The sequence below is a fragment of the Oryctolagus cuniculus genome, chromosome 8 (assembly GCF_964237555.1).
Source record: "Oryctolagus cuniculus chromosome 8, mOryCun1.1, whole genome shotgun sequence".
NCBI lineage: Eukaryota > Metazoa > Chordata > Mammalia > Lagomorpha > Leporidae > Oryctolagus > Oryctolagus cuniculus.
The window spans coordinates 46,865,925-46,887,631 of record NC_091439.1 but is presented as its reverse complement, the minus strand read 5'-3'; the positions used below and the strand labels follow the sequence as shown (position 1 = coordinate 46,887,631).

Here is a 21,707-nt window from a genome sequence, read left to right as displayed (position 1 = left end):
TGAAGTATCCTTATATATAAACTTTTTAAAAATATGAAACTACTAGATACAGCTAACTAAATGGAAGTTCTGGGTAGACGAATAGTGTTTGATGATCTCACCACCAGATGATCGGTTGACTGTGAATGCATAAAAACATCTTTTAAATATAACAGTCTCTAATTAGACTGACCCTGTGTAATTAGAATATTTGCTAGCTGCTGTGTAGACAGAAAACCTTATAAATTAGGGAACATGCTATAGATGAGAAAACTGTAACTCAAGAGATGCTCAGTGTCTATGGTCAACTCCAAAAGCAGGATTCAAACCTGACTGGTTCTGAGTCAGAGTGCATGCTCACAATCTTATGCTTTGCTGACTCCAATAGCAACACCTGGATACTTCGAGAAAGCTGGTCGTGAAATTGATATTCAGTCAGAACACTTAAAAAAATCAAGCCTCAAAAATGTAAAGACTAATTATAGTTTCTGCAAAAAGAACTGACTGTCCATATTCCTGGCTTATCCAAAGGAAATAATCATATGAGTAAACATCACTGCCAGGATTGCCATGCCCAGCCCTGTCCCATACATGAACTGTCAATCAGTTACAGGGGTAAATTAAACTTTGCACTGAAGGAGCAAGCTGATGCCACCTTAAAGCAGTATTCAGTTTCAGTCCTGCCAGTGAGGGAAACCAGAGCTATTCTCTGACTCCTGTTGGGACACAAGATGAGCAGACGGCATTGGGATGATATCTAGTCAAAATGTTTGCTTTGATTTAGTCAAGCACTTGGGCCTAACCTTCAATTTCAGGAATTACAAGAACTAAAGACCACAAGAGTAAACTACATGACAGCAGAAAGAAGAGAGAAGACAAATTCAGAGGACAGGATTTTCTCCAGAACAACTGACCTTGTCTCTTCAACAAATCAGTATCATGGGGAAAAGAAAGAAAAAAAGAAACTGTGAGTACAAATGGTTCAAGGTTAAAATCATGTTCCAGCATCAAAGATTATGATTAATTGGACAAATAAGACATGAACAACAAAGATTTCTTCTCAAGAGACCTCCCCATCACAGCCCTCCCACAATGTGCTAATGGAAATATTTTTGTAATTTAAAGTAAAATATTAACTTTCAAAAGACCCTCCAATGCAATCTTAGAGAAACGTGTAAGCTTGTTATACCAGTGCTCAGAATTACTAGAGACCACATAACGTAATAGTCCAGAATAACGACAACTGAGGGACATGCAATGCTGATTTTCATACAGCTGTCTTTGCCACACAGGCCTCCTCTCAGTACCCTAATGGGAATTATTCCTTTGAACACTAATATCCTTTGTTCTAAGCACATACCTACAAATAAAGAAGCTCAAGAGTTTAGACAATATCAGAGGGATGGGGGTTAAACTTTAATTACATGCTAACAAGTGGAGGCTTATATGATTTAAATCATAGACAAATAGGGAAAGGAAGTAAAGCTTAGATTTTTAGTAATATAGAATCAGTCTGATGCAGATACAAGTAGGTGAAATCTTCAGCTAAGTGTTCTTCATAGAATCTCACCAAGGACAAAGATCAAAAGGTACTGTTAAAATTTGTTCAAGGAAATGTGTCATTGAAATAAATAGCACCTACCTTTGGGTATGGAAATAATTTTTCAAAAATGAAAACAAAACAAGAAAAACAAACCTGAGGCCTAGCTGCCTGCAAATCACTTCAGCATCTGCATCATCCCATTGGTCATCACAGATTGTTCCCCACTGGCCAGCATGATAGAGCTCTACTCGACCTTCATGCACAGTGCTCCCACCAGCCAGGCGAATGATGGGGAGCGCTGCACCTGCGCAATGTGAAATCCAAAACAAGTTACACCTATACGTTGACATTGATCAATAAGATCAGGTTCATCTATTTCTCTGCCATCTCCAATAATTAAATAGTATTTATCAAGACACATCAGTGATACAAACATGCACATCTAAACCCAATACATATTACAATAATCTCAACCTATTAAAATATTAAAAATTGAATTACATTTATGTAAATAGCTATTAAGGGGAAAGAGTCTAAATTCACTTTTCCTCAGCAACTTCAGACACCAGAAAAGATACCCTCAAAAACTGCAGATTATTGGAAGCAAGTTTGTTTTTTAGGGTATTACTGGTGCTCAGGTGAACATAAATATCTGCATATTTCAACCATACTGTTAATAACCATATATCCAGTATATGGAGCTTACAGGAAGCCATTATCCAAGACAACAATGCATTTTTGGGGAATATGCTATCTACAACCCAAAGGAAAATAATGATATCATGATTATAATCATTATACAAATTGAAAACATTTTATTGCAGTTGGTTTATTTTATATTTGGTTTCAAGATTTTTCCATCTTGGTTTCATCATGACATTCTATTATTAAAATAAGTATTTCCATATATGGTACATTGTATTACATATATAGGATATAATATTTCTATAAGCAATTTATATACAAAATAGGTTAAAGTGAGATACTATTTGAAAATCAAATGGAATTCATGCTTTCAGATATATTCATACTGAAGACTTGAAAATAGGATATGATCATTTGGATTTATTTCTGTATAAACTTTTTAAGGAAATGATTTAAGTAAGACATTTTTATCATCTGAAATCATGTTTAAAACACAACGAAAGTAAAACAAGAAAATAATTTTTTTACCATGATAAGAGCTGCACGTGACAGCAGCTGCCATCTTGTGAGGACACGGCCCACCCTGCCACATGTCTTTTTCACACAGAAGTATATTTTCTTCATCTCCACGGCAACGGACATTGCTCCAATAAATAGGAATAAGGCCCAGTACAGAAAAGGAAGTTTGTTTTGCTATTCCTTTACCTCTGGAAGTACAGTGATCTAGATTAGATTTATCAAATGTAGACAAAGCTTTGGATCAAAGTATTTGGATTTTTAAAAATGAAAAAAATCAATAGAGATGAATGTGAAAGGAAAAAAAATCATGCAAGATCACGTAAATTTCTAGGAAATTAAAAACATCAGATCAGAATCTGAGTTTACCTGCAGCAATCATTTTGTACAATATGTGCCTTTATTCTCTGTGGCTGATTTAGAAGAAAATGGGCAAGTACTACAGATATAAAAGAGAGCCAGCGTGGCTCTGTAAGAAGTTATGTCAAAAGGCCCAGTGAAGCTGAGATTCTGGTCTGGACTCAGCTAAAAGTCACCCTGAGCTACAAGTTTCTAAGGCTCTGCCTTCTAATGTGTGAAACAAGAAGTCTAGATGCTTTACGATTCTTGCTAATGCTAATATTCTAGGTTTGCATATCAAAAATGACAGTTATTATCACATTTGAGTACAATATCAAGGGAGGCAACCTGTTTAAAATTGTGAAATCTTAAATATAATATTTGCTCACAAGACTGAAACAGGTTAACAAAATCACATGCAGATGGGCTCTGCTTTCAGATCACCTACCCACGTACTTTTAGAGGTATCCTTTGATATATACAACTTGATATTAAATTTGAAAAAGATTAAGCGTTCATCTGATTAACATGATAGTCTCAACAGTAGTCTCCATGGCTACAGCTTCCATCAACCAAACAGTAAACATCTGGGATATATTTAAAATCTGAAATGTGTCTTTACACAATAGAGCTGAGTTGCTCTGCTCTACTTTGCAATTTTTTTAATGGACTATTGGGAGATGATCTAAACAAGAGCACTGTCTTATCTGATATTTACATCTGCAGAATGGCAGCTTACATTCTTTCATCAATCAAAAGACTAGCAACCACTCTGCAGTTGACAGCGCTACTAGAGTGTTCTTGCTCTCTTTGTGTCTCAGAGGAAATGGTATTATTTTCTGGTTTTCGGCTTAATAAGTGGGCATGAAGTATGAATATGAAAGAAGACACTATCATCAGCATCCAAAGTTTTTGTATCTCCTGATCCCAAAAGAAAATCATCAAATCAACATTCTTTATGCCCAACTGCCAACAACTGATTGCCAATTAAACATAGATGGATGAAATCAGTAATTACCATTTCCAAGCACCATAACACTTCAGAGACAGGCCTTTCTGTTTCTTTCATGCTGGGTTATACTTAGTCTCATTAAAAGATCAGTTAATTAAATTTCATTTCATTCATTAACCCTGTTTGCTGTTCTAATAGCATTGAAGTCCTGAAGAAAAATTAGACCTCCTGGGTTTGCCCTTACTAAATTTCTCATTCCTCAATATTCCCAGTAAGAAGACAGGAAGAATCTCACAGATTAAAGCCCTACCTCTTTGTGTGTATCATCATATTCATATTGGCACTCATTTACTATTAACCCAAAATACTATAAATCAGAAAGCTGTTTTTCAGCCTTTTACACTTCCATTTTTTTAAAACAAGATGTTTTCCAGAACAAGATATTTTCCATGCTTTCTAAAGACGAGGGCTAAGAAAAACATATGGTATGGGCACTCAAAAAAATAAATGAGACACAGAAACAGAACAATAAGAACAACAAAAACTAAATCCTTTCTTCCAAAATGGATCTTTCTTCATCTGATGAAACCCTATGGCATATGGCATTAAGACGCTGAGACTGGTGAGAGTCAGTGTACACTGACGCATTTTAAAGACAGTGCCAAGGGCTATAAGTTAAGTTAGCGCCTGAATGAGCTGTTCCTCAGGATGGTTAGACATGGAAGTGGCTGATAGAAGCTGCCATCTCTCATGGGACCTCCCAGGGCAGAAACCCAAGGCCTGGGACCTCACCCCTTATCAATCACAGGATATACAAAAGCAGAATTTGTGGATGGCTAAAAGAAAGTTAAAAACTTAATAGCAACTTAGGGCTGTGCAGGCTACTAAGAAATTGTTATTCTTACAATCAAATTACTTGGTTCCTAGGCCTAAACAATTATTTTGTTAAAGGCAAAGAAGAAAATGCTTTCCCGGAGAAGAAGCAGGTAATAGCCTAAGGACTTGGGTCCCTGCCATCCTTGTAGGGGAGACATGGATTGAGTTCCAGGCTCTTTTTTTTTTTTTTTTTTTTTTTTTTTTTTTTTTTTTGGACAGGCAGAGTGGACAGTGAGAGAGAGAGACAGAGAGAAAGGTCTTCCTTTGCCGTTGGTTCACCCTCCAATGGCCGCCGCGGCCGGCGCGCTGCGGCCGGCGCACCGCGCTGATCCGATGGCAGGAGCCAGGAGCCAGGTGCTTTTCCTGGTCTCCCATGGGGTGCAGGGCCCAAGCACCTGGGCCATCCTCCACTGCACTCCCTGGCCACAGCAGAGGGCTGGCCTGGAAGAGGGGCAACCGGGACAGAATCCGGCGCCCCGACCGGGACTAGAACCCGGTGTGCCGGCGCCGCTAGGCGGAGGATTAGCCTAGTGAGCCGCGGCGCCGGCCTAGTTCCAGGCTCTTGACTTCAGTCTGGCCCAGCCCCAGCTGTTGCAGGCAGTTAGGGAGTACACCAGCAGATGGAAGATTCTCATTCTCTGTCTCTCTTTCTCTCTCTCCCTGCCTTTCAAGTAAATAAACTGTTTTTGTTTTTTCTTTTAACGTGCTCTTAACTTTTGCCTACTTAGCATTTGCCCATTTCTTAGTTCAGCAGGGATAATAACCCATGAAGTACATCTGAACAATAGACAACTCATTCTTTCCATTTGAGGCCCTCTCTTGATAGTTCATTTGTGGAAACTGGGAATAAAGAAAGTGACAGTAAGGAAGGGAGATGCAACATTTCCACAGCAATGACCAGTGTCCAATATCATTCTCAGTCTCTATTTGTAGACTCACCCTAGTTGCAGCTGGTGACAAATGACCGATGCATCAGAATCATCCCAGTGGCTGCTACACACGGCGCCCCAAGCTCCACCTGCATACACTTCCACTGTGCCTTCAAATTCATTTCTGCCACCACGAAGTCGTACTGACCCTAAAGAGGAAGAGAATCCCAAAGCCCTTTAATAAAAAATAATTTGACCATTCTGAGCCAGTCCTAGGCTAACAGGATCTTTACACTTAAATGGTGAGAGATCCAGTCAGAATGATTTAGTCTCCACTGTGCAACTTCTTTCTTTGAGAGTTTAGAAATTTCCTCTTTGTTTGTGAAGTTACATCTTAATATTAAAATGTGAATTATATTCTCTTTTTTATCTGGGCAAACAAGGAGTCCAGTATAATTTCAAAAAGGAAAAATAGAAGAGTATGACTAATATGAGATCTTGCATCTCAAATATTAGATTATATCACACATGAAGTTTTTATCATTTACGCATTACCACCCATTAGCACAAGAGCATAAGAAACACAGAAACATGAAATGCTCAGCTTAGAAACTAGCTGTAATTAGCTGTATTATACCTTGCTTTTATTTGCTTTATTTATCTATAAAAGGAGAATAAAAATAAAGTGCTCTCTCCACTTGTAAACTCAAGCAGGGGCTGGCATTTTGACACAGTAGTCACGAAAAATCTAAAGACTGTAGTACGGACTACAAAATCAATGAGTCAAAAATTTGTTAGTTTTGAAAACACTGCCTAATGCCAGTCTTAGGAAAATAGCCACTAGGTAGAGTGGTTTGATGTAATTATTGAATCTCCTGGAATCACCACGTCTTCAGTATCATCCCCATTAAACTTTCCCAAAGTGCACAATTTGATTCATTATTTTTGGTGTTTAAAAGGGCCAAAATTTAAATGCAAGCACCCCTGGGAAACATAATGTATTAAGTCTTAATACGTTAACCGTGGATCCCTTATGTGGAGATCGAGCTCCTACATTCCTCTTTTCACTGGAACTGGGTACAGAGTAGGTACTGGGAGGTGGCAACTAGGACACTTAAACAGAGAAAGAATCAAGGAGGCAATTTAAAAATTTCATAAAATTCTGTTTAGAAATCACCTATAGGCACTTCTTTTTTATAGGTAAAGGAATGGAGTCCTAAAAAAAATGTTAGCATAATTCATATATCTCAAAGTTGCTACGAATGGCTTTATAATAATTTTACAAAAATACTAGATTCACAAATTAGCCATTCATTTTCTTTTATTGATTTAATCACTCACTGCAATTATTTCCCACTTCATCATCCTTAAGAAATGTAAGCATCGTGGGGGTCGGCACTGTGGTATAGTGGGTTAAGCCACTGCCTGCAGTGCCGGCATCCCATATGGGCATCAAATTGGGTCCCAGCTGCCCCAGGTCCAATCCAACCTCATGCTAATGTGCCTGGGAAAGCAGATGTCCCAGGTGCTTGGGCCCCTGAACTGATGTGGGAGAAGGGAAGAGGCTTCTGACTTCTGGCTTCAGTCTGGTCCAGCCCTGGCCATTGAGGAGTAAATGAGAGGATGGAAGATCTCTCTCTCTCTCTCTCTCTCTCTCTAACTCTGTTGCTCAAACGAATAAAATAAATCTTTAAAAAGAAATGTAAACATAGAGGAAAATCATACTTTCTTTCTCATGACCAAAACAAGGTCTCCTTTAACTCAAACAAAAGGCAATAATAAAAGAGGCAAGCATTGTACTGCCTACTCCTGATTGTTCAGGAAAGCCCAGGTATGAGTCATTTACAGGATAGCTCACTTATAAGCCATTCATACACTCTAAACTTTAATTGAGACCAAGCAAGTGGAAGTTGCTATGGTATTGAAATTAGCTTGTATGTTCCTCCTAAAAACTCATATATTAAATGCTTGGTCCCCAGTCTTATGTTAACAATACTGAGTGGGTAGAAACTTCATCCAACTATAGTTTTTACATGTAAGGCCTTTAGGAAGTAACCAGATCAGATTAGGTTGTTGGGGGTGAGTTCCCTATTTGAATCATAGTGGCTTTATAAAGAGAGGCGGACAGAAGGTGCACTCCCCCTGGACATGTGACACTCTGCTGCTTCAGGACTCTGCCAGCAAAAACACCATCACCAAAAGCTGACTGTCCACAGTGAACTTTCAAAGCTATGAGCTAAAATAAACCTCCTTTCCTCATAAGTAGCTTGTCTTAGGAATTTCACTGTAGCAACAACTGAATAAAACCAAAGCTCAGTACAGCTCAGTGAAAAGTGTGACCTACAAAATATTTTTTAAAGAACTACGAAGAATTCAATTGAGATCTTTTTTGATTACAGAACTCCTACAAAGACCGAATCTGATGCATGTCACAAATACCAGTAATTTTTCAAAGAATCCATTCGTTCAACTCAAATGGACATGATTTAAAATTATATGTAAATTAAGTTTTTTATTATTATTATGAATTTCTTCACCACCAGCAGCTTACTCACATCAAAAGGGTTGGAAGGGCCGGCACTATGGCATAGCTGCAGTGCCAGCATCGCATATGGGCACTGGTTCGAGTCCCTTACTTCTCATGTGGGATCTGTCCTTAATGTGTTGTCCAATGTGAAGTAATGCTATAACTAGTACTGAAACAGTATTTTACACTTTGTGTTTCTGTGTGGGTGCAAACTGATGAAATCTTTACTTAATATATACTAAATCGATCTTCTGTATATAAAGAGAATTGAAAATCAATCTTGATGTGAATGGAATGGGAGAGGGAGCGGGAGATGGGAGGGGTGCGAGTGGGAGGGAAATTATGGGGGGGGGGGAAGCCATTGTAATCCATAAACTGTACTTTGGAAATTTATATTTACTAAATAAAAAAAAATACTCAAAAAATGTGAATTAACGGTATAACTAGTACTCAAACAGTACTTTATACTTTGTGTTTCTGTGTGGGTGTAAACTGTTGAAATCTTTACTTGGTATATACTAAATTGATATTCTGTATATAAAGATAATTGAAAATGAATTTTTTTTTTACAGGCAGAGTGGACAGGGAGAGAGAGAGAGACAGAGAGAAAGGTCTTCCTTTTGCTGTTGGTTCACCCTCCAATGGCCGCCGCGGCCGGCGCGCTGTGGCCAGCACACTGCACTGATCCGAAGGCAGGAGCCAGGTGCTTATCCTGGTCTCCCATGGGGTGCAGGGCCCAAGCACTTGGGCCAACCTCCACTGCACTCCCGGGCCACAGCAGAGAGCTGGCCTGGAAGAGGGGCAGCCGGGACAGAATCCGGCACCCTGACGTGGACTAGAACCCGGTGTGCTGGCGCTGCTAGGCAGAGGATTAGCCTATTGAGCCATGGCGCCTGCCATGAAAATGAATTTTAATGTGAATGGGATGGGAGAGGGAGCGGGAGATGGGAAGGTTGCTGGTGTGAGGGAAGTTATGAGGGGGGAAAGGCACGGTATTCCAAAAGCTATACTTTGGAAATTTATATTTATTAAATAAAAGTTTAAAAAATTAAAAAATTTAAAAAGAAATTAAATATTTCTGCACCAAAATAAGCTTATCTTTTCATTCCATTTTTCTATGAACTTTTTCAAGTATCCTTGTAAAATAGACTTATTTAAGAAAAATAGTAGTTTTCAATTGTTCTGGCTTTATTTTGTTCTTCCTGCATTTACTCTCTTGGAATGGTTAAGGTGTTTAAGGTCTTCAAAACTGCTAATGCCTACTGTGTGGGACACCTGCATCCCATATCACAGTGCCTGTATTCCAGTCTCAACTGCACTGCAGATTCTGACTTCCTATTACTGAGGCAGTGGTGATGGCTCAAGTACTTGCCTCTTTGCCACACAGGTAGGAGACCCAGATTCAGTTCCAGGCTCCTGGCTTTGTCCTGTCACAGCCAGGGCTTTTGTGGGCATTTGGGGAATGAATGAACTAGTGGATGCAAGATCTCTCCTCCTTTGTTTATCTACCTTTCAAATAAAATGAAAAATAAATAAATAATTTAAAAAATTTTTATTGGACCTCATTTCCCTCAATTCATGCTTTATGTGCTATACCCAAATATATGTATATGTCTCCTATGTGCTATATCCCACAACTCTAGATCCCTGCCCTTGCTACTGTACGCCTACCTCTACACCTAAGACCCAGAAACACAATAAGCATCTATTATTAGTAGTAGTATTAGTATTTTTTGCCTTATATCATGTTGGCATTTCAACACTGTATTTGAAGTATACCAAATGTTAAATGGGACTAAACAAGGCAGGCAGAAGTCCAAGACAGCCTGAAGAGTTTCTATACACTGTAGAACAGGAGAGAAGTAGCTTTCTGGTGAGGCTCCATTTGATGTTGATCCTTCAGTGAAGGCTGATTTCTCCCACGGGCTGTTCAAATTTGTAGTTGTACTATGTGTGTGTATACACACATCTGCACAAATTTATAGGTACCTAATTACAAGATGGAGAAAGGGCACTGACCTTAGCACAATGAAAAGAAAGGCTGGAACAATACAGAACTCTACAAGAGTAAGTCAGGTTAACTAATTTCTGCTGTTACACTTACTTAAAAATAAAATTTTTTGCATAAATGTTAGGCCAAATTCTTTGTTTGATAAATACTGATCAATTATTATTAAGAATTGATCTCTCTTCCTTCCCTTACCCTTTCCTACTTCAGTCAAGCATTCTGCCATGTTCCTTCTTCAAAGTCACAGTTATAATGTCTCTGGACCACACCCTGGTGGAGCCAGGGCCGCACTGTCCTAAAGTCTCTCACCAATTTGATGAAAGCTCTTCCATCCTATATATAACTTTCTAAAAATATGTTAATAATACTGATTTAAAATTTGAAGTTGCAAACAGATTTTATATGTTAATGATACTAAGCACGACAAATGTATAGGAAGAAAGTCTAGAACTGCAATACTATATATGATGTCATGTCACGGAGAGGAGCCACCAGAGTTCACAAAATGAATGGCTACCAAAACAAAGGGTTAACTGTTACTGGTTGTCTTACAGCTACATAACGGCAACATTTTCCAGTGAGCAACAAGGGTTAGAATTCTGCTATCTTGATTTCTTGCCAAAAATGTTTAACTGTCATTTTAGTTTATAATTACTTTTTTTTTTATTTTAAGAAGACTTATGTGTTTGTTTATTTATTTGAAAAGAAGGAAGGCAGAGAGAGAAACAGGGAAAGGGAGATTTTCCATCTACTGGCTCACTCCCCAAATGGCTGCAACAGTCATGGCGGGGCCAGGCCAAAGCCAGGAACCAGGACCTCTGTTAGGGACTCTCGTATGGTGACAGGGACCCAAGCACTTGGATGATCTTCTGCTGCCTTCCTAGCAGGGAGCTGGATCAGAAGAAAGCAGTGGTTCTATGGGGTGCTGGTGCTGCAAGTGTCAGCTTAACCTGTGCCACAATGCAACCCTATAATTACTTTTCTTCTCTGTAGATAAGATGCATAATTTTATAAGGGGAAGAGATTTAAAAATATTCATGTTACAGAAATTTGCTTATGATGGTCTCTAATCCAGTATGACTGCTGTGTTCTTAAACAAAGGGGCAATTTAGACACAAGACACACCCACTCGGGGTATGCCATATGAATACGGGAGTTTCAGTCCCACAAGCCAAGGGACTAGGATAAACTAGAAGAGGACCCTAGCACAGAAGCCTCCTGGTGACTTCAAGGGAGGTCAGCCCAGCAGTCTTGTTGGTCTTGGAATCGCAGCCTTCAGAACTGTGATGCAATAAAGCTTCAGTGTGAGAAACTGGTTATGGCAGCCCTAACAAAGAAATAGAGCCTTTGTAGTGTTCTGCCTTCTTGGGCTCTTTCTAGACATCAAGGAAGCCTAAAAGAAATATCAGGAAAGAACCAAATAAGCTACCTTGATTCTATAAATCCAGCTCATTGCAAAATAAAGCAAAGGAAAAGGTACAATTGTTTAACCAATTAAAATTTTTTTACAGAACAGCATTTACTCATTTGAAGAGAAAAACAAACAAACAAACAAAAAAGGCCCCATCCAGCAGTGTTTTCTGAAAGAATCAGTAATAAGTACTTTTTAGAATATTTAAAAATCTGTTTCATGGACAGCCAAAAAAATTTCATGTTATCACACAAATTCTTGCTGATCTATTAATGAGTTTCACATATGCCCTAAATAACTAATTTTAGTTATTTCTATTTCTGGTAGAATGAAAAGAATGCACGCAGGCAATGTCAAGTTATTGTGAAGATCCTTGACAAAAAAATCTACTTAAAGTTGTGAATGATAAAGACATTTCAACTTAAGAGCTATTCAAAAGAGTAGAAAAATTCCATTACATGTTAGCCAATTTAGTATATGTATGTGACACTGTATAATGCATATTTTTACACCAAAGGCAATTCTGGGAAAATATACTACATGACCATTTGCTGTCTGTTATATATTAATGCTAGCCGTCGCAAAACACACGGGACACCAGAGTAAGGGAAAGGGTTTATTGAGGAACACCCTACAGACCAGAGTGAAGGAGCGGTGAAGGAAAAAGAGAGAAAGAGAATATAAGAGAGAAACAGAGAGGAGAGGAGCTAGCAAGGAGAGAAGATAGAGCAGAGGAGACAGAGGAGAGCAGAGCCAAGAGAGAAGAACCAAGAGCCAAGAGAGAGGAGAGAGCCCAGGAGAGAAGAACCAAGAGCCAAGAGACCAGAGGAGGAGGCTAGAGAGAGGAACTGAGAGAGAAGAGTCAAGAGTGTTCAGGAACAGGCCCTTTTAAAACTTTGCCTGAGGGCGAGCAGGGAAGCAGGAGCAGCAAATCCCATTAGGATGGGGGTGGAGCCTGGCTCAGGTAGCTGGGCCATGCGTCCACCTGGCTACAACTGCACCAGTTTCCTAACACTGTCTTAATTTTAAAATATACCAAAAAACACACAATATCATAAAAAAAAAAAACTTGAGTGGAGATGCAATTGAATTTTTCAAGCACAATGAAGGATCCTAAGTTAATTTTGATATTATTTTCTTTCTATACCACATTTGACAGTACTTAGGTACACTGTTTTAACTAAAATAACTTTTCATTTAACGTTTTTATTGTAAAACACATTTTATTCAAAACATCACATGTCAAATTACCCTGAACCAATACCCAACTGAATTATATTTGCCTCCATTAGTTCACATATATAATTCATATTAATTGTTCATTTATTATTCATGCTGAAACCTTTGATGCTGTGAAAAATATGAATGAGTCTAGTTCAAAATGAAAGCACATCTTCTGAATAAGCCATTGCAACCATTTATATTGTGCTTATTTAGGAATTTATACATCTTATGAATTATTCCTTAGTTTAAACCACTATACAATATCATAAAAAGAATACTCAGTCCATGGTTAATTTATGGTATGCCAACAATATATGCTTATAAGCCTGGCAGAAAATTTCACAAATTAGGTGTTGCTGCACATAAGCAAATGATACAGCATTATCATATTTTTGTGAAGCACTAAATGATGGAATTAAAACTGAATTGTGATCCTCTTGTCTGTCTCCCAGAGCACATACCACAGGGGAGGAAATGAAAATGCTTAATATTCTTCTGACACCTCAGCTAGAGAATGGGGACCCATGGTTTCCAATTTATCTTTGTCAATCACATACCTAATGCCAGCACAGTACACATTTAATGAATAAAACCTATTCTTGCTCTTACATACACAAATATTTTCTACTCTTTGTGTCCCCTCTAAGTAAAGCATATCCAGGATGAATGTGCATATGTAGCTTTGAGGGGTGAGAGGATCTCATTTCTTTAGAGCTTTGCATACAATACAGTTTTATTGACATTATTGCACTGATATGCAGGAAGCCTGAGGAGGAGGGGACTGGCCTGGAAAAGCAAGCTGCCTAAAGACAAAAGTAAACAACCTCTGATTTTCTAACCACAGTGTGTCAACCAAGTAGAAGGCAGTCTAAACCAAACTGTTCATACAGTTCACAACTGAACAGATGCTTACTAAGGAGAGAGGCTTCAGAGCATTCCCTTTGTTAACTTCTATAGGGGAAAAAAAATTAAAAATTATAGTTATTTCATGTTTACCTAACAACTAAACTAACTTCAGTATTCCCAACAATTATGCAAATATTCATTCCAGAAATAAATTTTCCAGTATTTGCCTACACACTACATCTTAAAACAGGATATATTTTACCAACAAAATGTATGTTTTACTATTATTCATCTAGTTGCAGATTTAAAAAATGGAGGTAGCATTTCACAGCACAATTTTAAATTACTTATTTTTTAATTGCATTAAATTTTGCAAATATAAGGACAAACCCGAGCCATATTCCTCAGCAGAATCTATTGTTTCTCCCTAACAAATGTTTGCCCTCTCCTTGGCCAGCAGAATTGCAGCTGATTCAGTGGTAGTGCTGATTAAGCCAGGCGATCACGCAAGTGGATAGCCTCCCAGAGAAACAGGAAGGAGTATTTTATCGAGTCTTGACCAATAAAATGTGGGAGGAAGTCTGGATAAATTCCAAGGAGGTTTCCTTGTACTTTCAGAGACATATTTGAGGTGGCACTGTGACACAGCATGGCTGCCCACCACTGCTTGCGATCCCAACCTCTGCTTGGGACACCCTCATCTTACATTGGGAGTACCACGGATTGAGTCCTACCTCCACTCTGAACCAGTTTCCTGCTTGTGTCTGGGTGCCTACCACCCATATCAGAGACCTGGATGCAGTTCCTGGCTCCTGGCTTTGGCCCGGCCCAGCCTGAGCTATTGGGGGTATCCGGGGAGTGAATGAGAGAATTAGAAAATCTCTCTCTCCTTCTCTCTCCCTGCCTTTCAAAAACAAAGGGACATCCTAAAGGAGGTTCTCTCTTCTGAAGGTCCTTCTATCTCTAGGTGAAGTCTAGTGTAACTACCAGACTAATGAGAAAGAAGAGGAGCCAAAGGAACTGCAGAGGAACAGAACTGTACAGTGTTGGAGGCCGCTCACTAGATGGGTAGATAGACAACCTGCCTCCTTACTGTTTCAGTAATTTTGAACTTGGGTGTCTATTCACTGCCATCAACACCAAAGTGATCAAGCCACAGCCATTCCCATACTCAGATTCATAATTATCATTTGTTTTATCTTCCAAACTATCCACAAGCATTGTTATCTTCACTCATAACATTCTGCATCCATCTTTTCCCTTTAATATGATCACGATCATTTTCACATCTTTATAAAGTCTATACCTATTATGTTAGCAGCTGCATTAAATCCACCACATTATCAAATGAAGGTACCTGTGAGTAGTACCTCACTGCTGGATATTTCAGCCTGCCCTCACCATTATAAGTCAAATTACTTTTACAAAGGTTACCTTAATACACACACATGGCAGTGACTAAACAAGTATATACAGTCCTGGGCAATAGTTTATGAAGAGCAATACAAATTAGATATCTTATTTTCTTCTTAAAAATAATCTTCACGCTGTTTAAGAGCCAGAAAACGTCCCAATTTTAAGTATTTTGCGACTATCTTTTTCTGAAAACAGATTGAACTCAAGATTTAAAATCCAACCAGAAAATACGTAAAAGCTAGAAGTGCTAATAAATGTTTTTCAACATCTGCTACATAGAATCAAGACACTGTGTTTTAAAAAGGAAGGTGGTCTGCTGCTGTCTGAATTAGGATTCTCTTCAAACAACAGATGGACTACAAAGAGACCTATAAACAACAATGCTAGATCCACCTGTCTGCTGTCTCTATTTGAGTCAAGAGTTTTGGGGTGGGTAGGTAAATATGAACAGATTAGCAAGACACAACAAAAAGCCGGATCTATGAGTCATCCTCACCTGCAAAAATCTTAATTGTTACGCTTTGTCATTTGTTCTACCTGTGTCACATATTGGTCATCAGCCACCTATGGTTGAATTCCACTCAGAAGCTTATAAAAAAGCAAGTCCCTAGCACAGTGTCAGGCAAGTTGCCCCATCTAGCACACCACCTCAAGACTGGAAAAGTGATTGCCCTTCCTTGTCAGAAAGCACTAACGTGTTGCAAAGTACTGCCGGGGGAAATGTTAATTCTTCTTGTGGAAATCTGGAAAAAACAACCAAAAAAAACTAACTGGTTCACGTTCATTTCATAAGTACATTCATAAGTACTAGACTGTTGTAATCACCGCAACTTGTCAATAGCACCCAGTGGAGCCATTTTCTTAAACCGCACAAAAAGCTACATCGGCGTGCTTTCCCTTGCTCTTGAGCCTACTGCTAAGGCTGTCACAGGAAGCTGGGCTCAGTAGTTTCCATCATCAGCACCACCACCATTTATAGGTGGCTTTCAGGCCCTCTCATTGGTTTCCCCTGACTATGATATAGAGTTTTCAGCTTCCAAATCACCTGCCTGCTCATCAGAAATGCATGCTCCAGGTGTTGGCGCTGTGTCATAGTGGGTAAAGCCGCTGCCTGCAGAGCAGGCATTCCATAAAGGTGCCTGGCTGCTCTACCTTCGATCCAGCTCTCTGCTATGGCCTGGGAAAGCAGTGGCAGATGGCCCAAGTTCTTGGGCCCTTGCACCTAAGTGGGAGATCCTGAAGAAGCTCCTGCTTCCTGGCTTTGGATTGGCCCAGCTCTGGCTATTGCTGCCATTTGAGGAGTGAACCAGCAAATGAAAGACCTCCGCCTCTATGTAATTCTGACTTTCAAATAAATAATAAATCTTAAAAAAAAAAAAAAGAAAGAAATGCATGTTCCATTCCTGATCCAGAGCTGAGAATTACTCAGTCTCTGAGGCTAGTCCCAGGTCCCAGGAATCTTTGCATTTAGGGGATTTCAATGCTTTATGAAAATGTCCTTCTTTGGCTGATTCAGGCCATGCCACTGCCTAGACTGGTTATCACTGACATGAAAGTTTTGTGAAACCAGGGCCCAGGCATCACCTTTTCTCCTCTGACATGCGAGCCTCTAGAACATCTGCACCCTGCCCTGACTCACCTGAGATCCCCACCCTGACCCTTCAGTGGGGCTTCCACCAATTCTCCACCCAGAAACACCAACTTCCTCATTTCTCTCAACACAGCCAAATGCATAATTCCAGCTGCTGGTTTATTTTATTATGGTGTGATGTCATTACTATAAATTGTTCTTATGCCTGTTTTTTGTAAAATAAAAAAAATGAGAAATTGTAAAGTCTAAGACACTGGAAATCATGATCATTATACCTTTCTCTCTTCCTTTAGACTAATTCTCAGCTAGAAAATGAGGATTCCTACCCAGCCAAGCTATTTCTTCATGTGTATGTAAGTAAAAAATTAGAAGAAAATGAGCTGTGAAGATCTATACATTCAACCCTGTTTTCTCCTGTACCCTTCATAATATGCCTTCTGGTATTTTCATCATTACAATTTAGGAACTCCCTTATCAGGCTGCTGTGAGACTCAAATGAGAAAATGCACAAGAAATGCTCAGTCCATCATCCAGCACAGAGCAAGGCTCCACATCCTTTATGTGCATGCTCAGAACTGGAAAAGTCCTTTGAATAATCTATTCAAAACCTGCTTTTCTCCAGGTGAGAAAGTCAAAGTTGTAAAAGGGTCTTACCCAACATTGCATAGCTACTGGCAGAGGCCAAACAGACACCAGTATTCTAAAGCACAATTCAATAAGTTCACCATTCCATGATACTTTTGCTTACTTCCTTAAATGAGATGTAGGAACAGAAGTACCGAATGATTTAGACTACAGCATTTATCTCAAAGATGTGAGTTTGCCCAAGGCAACCTGAAGGAGTAAATGAAGAATGGGAAGCTGGCGTCATCAAGATTGAATCTGTTTAGGGGCCAGGTTAAGCCACTGCCAGCAAGGCTGGCAGCCCATCTAAGTGCTGTTGGAGTCCTAGTAACTCCACTTCTAATCTAGCTTCTTGCTAATGCACTTGGGAAAGCAGCAAAAGATGGCCCAAGTACTTGGGTCTCTGCCACCCATGTGGGAGACCCAGATGGAGCTCCAATCTCCTATCTTTGGCCAGGCTGAGCCTTTTTGGAACCGAACCATCAAACGGAAGTTTGTTTCTCTCTCTCTTTCTGCCTTTCAAATAAATCAACCCGATTTTTAAAAACAATGAGCCTGATAAAATAATTCAATTATTACTTAGCCTGTTGTTTTCTACTCTGTGGTGATAGGGAGAGCATTTACCTTCCATCTTGGATGGTTTCTTCTGTTTCTCTCATGTTCATTCACTTTATTCCAGGAAGTACAAGGCTACTGTGAAGTGTTTGGGGTTTTGTCTGCTAAGTTAGTTATGAGTATAAAGGCATTGCAAAGATTTAAATTTCTATTCAAAGTAAGTAAAGTAGCAGGGAAAACAAGAACAAGCTATTCTCCTTTTTTGGAATATAAAGCCGAAAAATGTGTCAGACAGCAATAGATCACTATAATTGTTTTACACTGTAAATTTGTTTTTTATGTGTTAGTATTTAAGGAAGAAATCATATATCCTTTACTATATATTTATTCCTTAATATTTCACCTTTAACTATACATAAAGCTAAGCATAATAAAAGAAAGGTCAGTGTGAATGTGAGCTAAACATGAAATTTTACTGCAATCTCTTACAGTAAATAGTGAAATAATGCTAGGGCTCTTTGTTTGATATCACCTCAAATTTTTTATAGCCACATTGGCATTCTGTCCATGAAACACCAGTAGAGCGATGACTTCATTCTCTAGGATGAAGGATAATTGATCTTAACCTTCCTATCATTTTCCTTTAACTCAAAGCACGAATGCAATTGAAGGCACAGATAAATAAAATCTCTGTAGGAAAAGAATGACACTCTGAAAGGTTACCTCTAAATTACCTCCAGGAGGTACAAAGCACAACGTGTTTCAGGATCCCAATGCACAAAATGCCTGCCCCACAGCCCATTTGGAGAGCGGCCAAAAATTGTTTTTGAAGGGAAATTCAAACTTTGAAGGACATAAAGTCTTTCTTCCCTAGTTGTTAAACAAAAGGGATAGCTCTAATTTTAAACAAAACCACAATCCCAAATGAAGCACTGTTCAAAGATAGTGATGTGATATTACATTTATTAATGTGATGCTTATATTACCACAAACCCAAGACACATGATCAACTTTATGGGGTGTTACCAAATAGTCTGGATTTCCCACAAATAAACATTTTCAGCTAAACAATGGCATTCTTGAAAACTGCATTTGATAAATCTAGTTGCTTCTGTACAAAGAGCTACTATTCCTTTTGCCTTTCCCTTCCTTCTCAATGATAACATACAGTGTCCCAGGATGTATCACTGTATTTGGCCTGGGGATTATATCTCACATAGAGTTCAAGAGTGAGATTCAAACAAATAAGCTACCACATTTTTCCAAAACCAGGGTCTACAGGAAGAAGGAAAGATTATTGATTGTCATTAGATTCAATAGTTCACTTTCCAAAACAAGTAGTTAACTGTTTTCTTTTGCACTCTCTTTTATATAAATACAGTAACACTCTCAGAGCAAGTTAGAGATCTAGATAATGTACAGGCAACGCACATACAATCACACAATGCATGCTCACATATGCATACACACGTGTGTGAGCACACACATCCACACACACACTCTTAGTGACCAGAAGACAAACTACATCCAGGAACTCAGAGCCAAGCACCCAGCATAGAAACCGTCACCCCTGACAACTTCACACCAAGCAGCCTTTCCGATTTGAACTTACACTACCCACTTTACTGGTAACTGGGTGGCAGCTCCCTCACACCCCTCCGTGCAAACCTAACCCCCACATCCCCTCCCTCTCCAAGAGACCTCCATGCCCACTCATGCAGGGCTAGCTCCCTGCTAGTCCCGACACCTGGCCGCACCTGCCCAGAGCCCACTCACCGTATCTGCAGTCGCAGTAGCCCCAGTCCACTTTGCCGTGGACGTTTCCATAGAAACACCAGGGGCTGCCCGCGCCATCTGGGCTCCGGCAAAAGTTGTGGCGCTGTCCTCGCAGGTGAACCCAGCCCGCGGGGGGCGACCGCTCCAGGAAAGGTGGCACCTCTGCCCAGCGCAGACATGGGGCGCCGAAGTCCGTCACGTTGACCCACGACTGGCTGGCGGGGCAGCCCCCAGGATGGGGCCGGGGCGTGTGCCCAGCTTGGAGGGCGTGTAGGCGCGGGGCCAGCAGCGCCCTCGGGGGGCGCGGGACCAGGGGTGGCGGAGGCGTGCTCTGTTGCTGCCGCTGATCAGGAAGGAAATACGTGTCCTGGGGATCCAGAGGGGACCGAGGGCGGTGGCGGCGGTGGAGGGGATACCCGAGGACCGGATCAAAGCTGGCCACTTCTGAGAGGGCCCCTAAAATCAGAGCCACCACGAGGCGGGCGAATGTCATCATGCCAGCGCTGCGGGGTTTGGTTCATGCTCCCGCGTTCCCTGGGTTCTGGGGATGGAGGGGTGGGAGTGGAGGCGGGGCCGCGGCGCCCCTTGTATTCCCCGCTCCAGTCTCCGCCCGCGCACCGCCTTCCCTGCCGCGCCTCCACCCGCTTGTCCCGCCGGCCTCTGGTCTGTCTCCCGCGGCGGGGGAGGCAGGCGTGCAGAGTTGAGCTCAGCAGAGACTCGGGAGGCCGAGAGGACCAGGAAGAAGGAGCAACCCGGTCCAGAGCTGTGGGAACTGAGCCACCAGGTGGCTGGCAGAGCAGGGGCTGGGGACTCTGCCCCCTGGCTGCGGGCGCCGGGCGCGCAGTTTCGCCCAAGCGGGACCTAGACTTTGCCCCAGCGTGGCAGGGCCAGCTGCTGGGACTGCCCAAGCTGGTTGTGCAGGGGCCAAGCCGGAGGGTGCCACTGCGGGGGCCGAGTTTGGCTGCCTCTTGCCCGCAGGCAGCACCACTACCGCTCCCACGTCTGGCACCAGCCCCGCGTCATTCCTCCTCCACCCCCGTCCAGTGCCTTCTTTCTCTGTGTTGCAGACTTTAGAACAGCGTGGATGAATTTAGGTGCCAGAATCGCCTAATAACTGCCAGACAAAAGCTCTAAGAGCCCGCGAGGAGTGCTAAAGCCATTTGACTCAGCTGTGAGCGCTTGAAGGACAAGGCCACGTTGATTCACACTTTTCATTCAGCTTGAAATCCCAGACTTAACACTGTGCCCAAATCAACATTGGCTGAAATTAAATTCCTGAACCGGCTCACGGAAAGGAGCTTGAGCCTTTCTGCTTCCTGCCTCCCACTTTTCACCCGGTGCCCTGGACAGCACCAAATGTCGGTTATTATTGGGTTACGGTGAAGCCCTCTTGATACCACATTTCCTCTACCCAGAGAAGGCTGCACCTGTCCCAGCCTCCATCCCATCCCAAAAGCTCAACCCTCTGACTCCTGCCCGCTTTTACAGGGGGAAGGACTTGAGAGAGGCCTGTTTGTCTCTGCAAAGTCTGCTCTGCCCGCCTGTCTGCGAGTTCATTGATTTGACCCTAGCTGTGGTAGGGCCCTTGCAACAGGCTCTTCCACCTTCCCTCCCTATCTTCCAAAAAGTTAACTTAGGATAAACAGGAAGCCACTGGAGTTGGATGTTTTGGAATTTCCCCTTTCAGTTGTGCCCAACTATGCCACTAAAACAATGAGAAGGAAGCCCACAAAGAAGCTACTATTTTACTTTCTGGCATGACTGTTTCCCCATGGGGGAGGAATCCTGCCCTGAAGAAATGTTGAACACAACTTAAGTGTTTATTGTTAATTCCCCACTCCTGGCTTGAAATAATCCATCCTTTTAAAATTTTTGTGAATCTTCTTACTGGGTTTTGTCTCCATCCCTGTTAATGAAAGATTTTATTTTACCTCAGAATGACGTGTATAAATGAAATGCTATTAGGAACTCAGGGAAGTATTTGTCAAAACTTTATTCAGAATGTTTTTC

General features: G+C 40.9%; 1 protein-coding gene across 2 annotated transcripts in view; it reads right to left on the bottom strand.

The window, feature by feature from the left end:
- The window catches only part of PRSS12 (serine protease 12), a 71,991-nt gene extending 51,497 nt beyond the window's left edge, over positions 1-20,494 (bottom strand). The window contains exons 1-4 of one of the 2 annotated variants that reach the window (XM_051820055.2): positions 19,698-20,494; positions 5,790-5,928; positions 2,696-2,874; positions 1,676-1,826 (exon numbers count right to left, since the gene is read on the bottom strand). In XM_051820055.2, coding sequence (XP_051676015.2) covers positions 1,676-1,826; positions 2,696-2,874; positions 5,790-5,928; positions 19,698-20,193 — 965 coding nt within the window. In that variant the 5' untranslated portion in view covers positions 20,194-20,494. The remainder of the gene's footprint in view (positions 1-1,675; positions 1,827-2,695; positions 2,875-5,789; positions 5,929-19,697) is intronic. The other variant, XM_051820054.2, reaches the window with a different exon arrangement.
- Between the last annotated feature and the right edge of the window lie 1,213 nt (positions 20,495-21,707).